Source organism: Onychostoma macrolepis, chromosome 12 (genome assembly GCF_012432095.1).
Source record: "Onychostoma macrolepis isolate SWU-2019 chromosome 12, ASM1243209v1, whole genome shotgun sequence".
NCBI classification, from domain to species: Eukaryota; Metazoa; Chordata; class Actinopteri; order Cypriniformes; family Cyprinidae; genus Onychostoma; species Onychostoma macrolepis.
The window spans coordinates 29,559,283-29,565,538 of NC_081166.1; the positions used below are offsets into that span (position 1 = coordinate 29,559,283).

The 6,256-nt window shown below is 40.5% G+C and overlaps 1 protein-coding gene across 1 annotated transcript; it reads right to left on the reverse strand.

The window, feature by feature from the left end:
* Positions 1 to 446: 446 nt before the first annotated feature.
* On the reverse strand, positions 447 to 5,790 carry sox9a (SRY-box transcription factor 9a). The gene is made up of 3 exons (XM_058794147.1): positions 4,514 to 5,790; positions 3,775 to 4,025; positions 447 to 2,888 (listed from the first exon to the last, which is right to left on the reverse strand). The coding sequence occupies exons 1-3, from the start codon at positions 4,930 to 4,932 to the stop codon at positions 2,203 to 2,205; spliced, it is 1,356 nt and encodes a 451-aa protein (XP_058650130.1). The 5' UTR covers positions 4,933 to 5,790; the 3' UTR covers positions 447 to 2,202.
* Positions 5,791 to 6,256: the final 466 nt, after the last annotated feature.

The following is a 6,256-nucleotide window of genomic DNA, read 5'->3' on the forward strand; positions in this document are numbered from 1 at the left end:
CTGTGTCGTTTGTAAATTGACGATTCTACAGCGTTAAAGCCAGAAGATGTTAGTTGTTTCTGGTTTTGTAATTACATCCAAGCACAGATGACGCAATCACAAAACAGAGCTGAAAATGACAGTAAATCAGTAGAACATGATGTCTTTGGCATGACGGGCTTGTCAATATTTCCCTTTGCTGACCGTTTAGAGGAACAAACCTAGGGAACCACATAGGAAAACGAAACGCTGTTTTTCTTTCCATTTTCACACTAACAATGCGAGTGTTATAATGTGCTGACTATAGGGCCCTCCTGCTGTTTCATCTGCGAGAGGGAGGCAGTGCTTACGTAAGAAAACGAACGTTCGTCATTACCGAAGACATTCCACCCCCTAAGGCTAAACACAAACCATACATATTCATGCTTAGCGCTGTAGAAGCGTAACTAGACACAGATTATGAGACAATAACAAGCCGTAGGTGTCTGTTTTACGTTTTATTCTCACTTTTATTGCAAATATAATACAAAAGATGAGCTTCTTCAAAGGCAGTAAAATGTTAAACTTTTTAAAGACAAAAAACTTGTTCAGTCTTGTGTAAAAAAGATACCAACATCAGTTCTGAGATGGCTGGCATTAAGTAAAGCACAAAATCGGAAAGGGAAACGTATAAGCAAACAAAGATGCCAACTAACTAACTAACTAACTAAAAAACAACTACAGCTTCAGATTAGAGCATCGTAAAACTTTCCAAACGAAAGACTACTCTTCCAGTTATTTTAGAAACTGCAACAGTATTTTGTGCATGACACAACTGGTTAGAAATAAGGACAAATAAACATTTAAAATAGAAAAATCTACATACGATAAATAAACATGATGAATACAGAATTTTACCATATTAAGTACCAGCCCTCTGTCTAAATGGCCCGTTGGATTATATGTCACCATATTCAGAGGCGCAAAATAACAATTAATTTTTTTCGTATAAAGTATTAAAGAATAAAATGCAAATAATTTCTTTGAAATAAAATTAATACTAATAAATAAATTAAAGGGGTTAAGATGGGATACAAAAGGAGGGGCTGGCTGTAAGATGACACCTGCAGGACTGCAGGCAGCTAATGACAAGCAGAGGTCAAAGGGCACTTCCTGGAGCTGCAACACATGCTGTTAGACACTCAGTAAATTCTCAGCTGCCGCTGCCACGTAGATATTCCCGCTAATTCGCTTCCAACATTTGACAGGCACTGATGCTGGTTGGGGATAAAAGCGTGAATGAGAGCTGGCAAAAAAAAAAAAAAAACACGGTTGGATAGGAATGATATTTTACAGGAACATAAATAAAGGTCAAACTATAAAACATAAAATGCACCGCGCGAGGACTAGGGTGTTACTGATGGAAAAAGGTGGGAGAAAAACAAGGAATGACTACCAAGAGTGGTTTAGTAAAAATAGACTTTTCTACAAGAAACACAGAAGGCCGGAAATACAAAAAAGAACATGTTAAGAAAACATACACAGTACATATTAAAGTATCAATAATCAATAAGTCCTCACAGAGGAATCATTTCTCAAAAATGTTTCTTTTCTTGCAAACAAGGCTAAAAATATATATATATATATATTCTAATCACGATTTCAGGCGATTAAAAGGCACGTCGGGAGCCGTTTTGTTTTTTTCTTGAAGTCCAGCTTTCTTTCCTACATTTCATTGTTTCGTGTGTGTGTGTGTGTGTGTGTGTGTGAGGGAAATTCAAGTGTGTGTTTTAAAGAGAGTGGATCCCAGGTGGAAAAAAAAAAGTGCACTTCCATAATATACTTAAGGTGCTCTATACATGCACACTACAAAATGATTCTTTAGTAGATTCTTAACTTAAGATGTGTACTCAACTGTGCTATTTTGGGACACTATGAATATTAACTTAAATGCACTTTTAACATACTATCTCTCTATCCACTCAAGTGTACTACAAGGTGACTAAATATATATTTTTTTAAATACAGAGATAGTATGTTAAAAGCGTATTTTAGTTTATATCCATGGTGTCTCAAAAAAGCACAGTTGAGTACACATCTTAAGTTTATCTTAAGAAGTACTCGTTTTTAGCATATTAAGCACAAATTTAGTGCACATAAATAGAGCACTTTAAGTACATTATGGAAGTGCACTTTTTTTTTTCACCAGGGGAATGATGCGGAACGAGTCCCATCGGTATCTGCTCAGGGTCTGGACAGCTGTGTGTAGACCGGCTGCTGGTCCCAATGCTGGGGACTGTGGTTGGGTTGGGGAATGGAAGGAACCCCTGCAGAGTCAGCGATGGGTGTGTACATGGGCCTCTGGCTGGAGCTCATGTAGCTGAAGGTGGAGTACAAGCCGGAGCTCTGACCTCCAGCGTGGGTGTAATAGGAGTTGGCGCCGCCCTGGTGGTCAGAGTAATCGTACTGCGCCCGGGTGATGGATGGGAATGAAGTGCTGTAGTGCTGGAGGTGCTGGACGTTGAAGGAGCCGTAGGTGACTTGCTGCGGAGAACCCTGATCGTTGTAGTGGCTGGGGCTGAGCTGCTCGGTCTTGATGTGCGTCGTTCTCGGTTGCTCTTGTTCTCCAGTCAGCTGGGCGTTCGGAGTGCTGCCGTTTTGAGGCTTCCCCATCCAGGTGGCATAGCCGCCTACGTAGGATGCATTGGTGGCATGCCCATTTGGCGGCAGGTACTGATCAAACTCGTTGACGTCGAATGTTTCGATGACGTCGCTGCTGAGCTCGCCGATGTCCACGTCGCGGAAGTCGATGTTGAGCGGGCGTCCTGTGCTTTCCTGAAGCGGACGGGCCTCTCGCTTCAGATCCACTTTGCCTGGCTGCGCATCAGTTTTCGGAGTGGTGGGAGGAGTGGGCGGCCCTTGGGACTGGCCTGTTTGGAAACGGTGGAGGAGGGGAGAGAAGTTAGAGCGCCGGTTAAGAGATGACGCAACAGCGAGAGCCAAGGAAAACAACTGAGATAAACTCGAATTTATCAAATGATTACTCCCGATTAATCACTTCTAAAATAAAGGTTTTTGTTTACGTAATATATATGTGTGTGTACTGTGTATGTTTATTTAAACACACACATGCACGTATATATTTCAGTCAAATCTGTTATGTTTATATATTAAATATATTTATATTATATGAATATAAATATATACATGTAAATATTTTCAAAATATATAGTGCATGTGTGTGTGTGTGTGTTTATATATACATAATAAATATACATAGTACACACAAATGTGACCCTGGAGCACAAAAGCAGTCATAAGCAGCACAGGTATATTTGTAGCAATAGCCAACAATACATTGTATGGGTCAAAATTATACATTTTTTTAAAAGACAAAAATCATTAGGATATTAAGTAAAGATCATGTTCCATGAAGATATTTTGTGAATTTCCTACCGTAAATATATCAAAACTTCATTTTTGATTAGTAATATGCATTGCTAAGAATTCATCTGAACAACTTTAAAGGTGATTTTCTCAATATTTAGATTTTTTTGCACCCTCAGATTCCAGATTTTCAAATAGTTGCATCTCAGTCAAATGTTCTCCTATCCTAACAAACCATACATCAATGGAAAGATTATTTATTCAGAGTTCGGATAATGTATAAATCTTTTTTTTTCTTCTTTTTTTAATTGACCCTTTTGACTGGTTTTGTGGTCCAGGGTCACAAATATATTATGTAAAGAAAAACTTTTATTTTGGATGTGATTAATCGTGATTAATCGTTTGACAGCACTACTCGATTTTGCCCACCTGAGTGCTCACTGGGCGAGTGCACCTCTCCCATGCTGGACGCGGGCGAATCAGCTTGCTGGAGGGCTTTGAAGATGGCGTTTGGGGAGATGTGAGTCTGCTCACTGCCGTCCTCAGACTCACTCTGGCCGTTCTTCACCGACTTCCTCCGCCGGGGCTGATACTTGTAGTCGGGGTGATCTTTCTTGTGCTGAACCCTGAGGCGCTCAGCCTCCTCCACAAATGGACGCTTTTCACCCTCGTTCAGCAATCTGCCAGTGAATACAGCAATGAATCTTAATATACTATTGTGTGGATTGCATGCAATTGCATGCACCATTATGCATATGAATTAATGCAAATACAGTCAACATTTGAAGTGGATCAAAACCGTTCATCAGAGTTGTCCTAAAACCAAAACCTAAAACAAAAACCGTTCTTGTCTTAGGACAACTTTGATAAACTTTTTTTCCACTTCAAATGTTGACTACTGCAATTAATTGCACATTTAAAGCTGCCAGTGAGCTCAGCAATGAATCATACAGTGCATACTGTTAATACTGTGTAGACTGCATGCAATTGCAAGCACTATTATGCATATGAATTAATGCAAATAATTAATTGCTAATTTAAATCTGCCAGTGAGCACAGCAATGAATCTTACAGTGCATACTGTTACTGTTGTGTAATTGCATGCACTATTATGCATATGAATTAATGCAAAAATAAAATAAAATAAAATAAATAAATAAACATTTACCTCCAAAGTTTGCCCAGAGTTTTGCTGAGCTCGGCGTTGTGGAGGTGCGGATACTGATCCGCGAGCTTCCTGCGCGCCGCTTGCGCCCACACCATAAACGCGTTCATCGGTCTCTTCACGTGAGGCTTGTTTTTGCTCGAGCCGTTCACTCTCACCGGCATGGGCACCAGCGTCCAGTCGTAGCCTTTCAGCACCTGAGACACCGCCTCTCGGATGCACACCGGGAACTTGTCGTCTTCGTCCTTCTTGAACTCGCCGAGCGTCGCGTCCGGAGCCGCGAGGCGGGTGTTCTCGGTGTCGGAGCCCGAGCCGGAGCCCGGGGAGCCCGCGGAGTCCTCGGACATGCTCGGACTTGGGGCATCAGACAGACACTTCTCTTGCTCCTCTGTCATTTTCAGGTAGGGATCTAGTAGATTCATGCGAAGACTGTAGATGGACGATATCAGAGAATTGGTGCGGCTGAGCGTTTCGCCTCCCCAAAATACGTCCCAACTACGTTCCTGCAAATCCACTGAATCGCGGCGCTCACTTTCAGAGGGCAAGCGTTTGAGGGTGTTCTGCTGGTGTTTGCAAAAGCAAAGCGCTCCCTGCGCGCTCCTGTGTAGTATTTCCAAGAGAGAGACGAACTTTGGTTTGTCAGCTGAGCGCGCACTGGCTTTTAAACCCGCGTCGGCTGTGACGACAAGGAAAACGATGCCTGCTCGTGCCCACCCCTCTCTCACTCTCAATAATTATCACTCACAATTTAACATTTCAGAAATCTGCTTCAGAAAGCACTGTTTTCATAAGAAGCGCTTGTTGGAATCTCTTGTGCATCTCAAGTGCGCAGCCGGAAAATGTTTATCTTTAGGATCGTGCAAAACACCACGCAAGACTTCAAGCGTTTGCAAACAATCAAACGGGCTTAATATTCAAGCCACTGGTTTTAATTAGTTTATTTAGTGACTAATTTTGGACAGCTTGGCTCGAGAAAGTGTTACTCAGTCAGTGACTCAGCCTTAAAGCTTTCCACTCGCACTAATTCCTTCTTTTCGACAGGTTTGGAGAAGTTGCAAATATTGTTGCATCTGTTCATCGAGTCGGGCAGTCCAGAGATGGTATCGGAGTGATTCGCTGGGTGTTTTCGTGAAACTGACCGATAGGGGGAGACAGAGTTCTGTGCTCAGTTCGCTTCAGTCCGTTAGTGCTGGTCAGACTTGCAGAGTTTGTCTGTGTATAATAATGCAAATATTGGTCATGAATTCCTGATTAAAAACAGCTAACGTCTCTGTACTTTCTCTCACACATCATTCAGGGGGAGACTGTGGAGTGTTGATAAATTATGTTCAAATATAACTTGTTTATTCTGCTTATATAATAGGCCTATAATTATTTTATTTTTTTCAAAACATGTTTAAAATTTTGAAAATAATACATTAATATCCTAGGAACTGTGTTCTATAAAATAAAGTGATCTTGAAATCTACAGATCATCCTAAATTGTTTAAATTGGTCAAGTACACTGAGACATTACGCTAACAGAAAACATACACCGTAAAAAGTGATAAGTTGACTTAACTTTAAAAAAATTGAGGAAACCCGTTGCCTTAAAATGATTAAATAAATAATAATTAAAAAAAAATAAAAAAAATTAAGTGAACTTATTTTTTAAATTGTAATTTACTTAAAAATTTTAAGGCAATGGGTTTCTCAGTTTTTTTTTTTTAAGTTAAGTCAACTTATCACTTTTTACAGTGTAGACAT

Bases quoted from the DNA above. Each gene is read 5' to 3' on its own strand.
- sox9a (XM_058794147.1), bottom strand. From the start codon at position 4,932: ATGAATCTACTAGATCCCTACCTGAAAATGACAGAGGAGCAAGAGAAG. The intron at 4,026-4,513 runs GTAAATGTTTAT...ATTCACTGGCAG, and splicing joins ACTCTGGGCAAACTTTGGAG to ATTGCTGAACGAGGGTGAAA. The intron at 2,889-3,774 runs GTGGGCAAAATC...GTTTCCAAACAG, and splicing joins CTCGCCCAGTGAGCACTCAG to GCCAGTCCCAAGGGCCGCCC.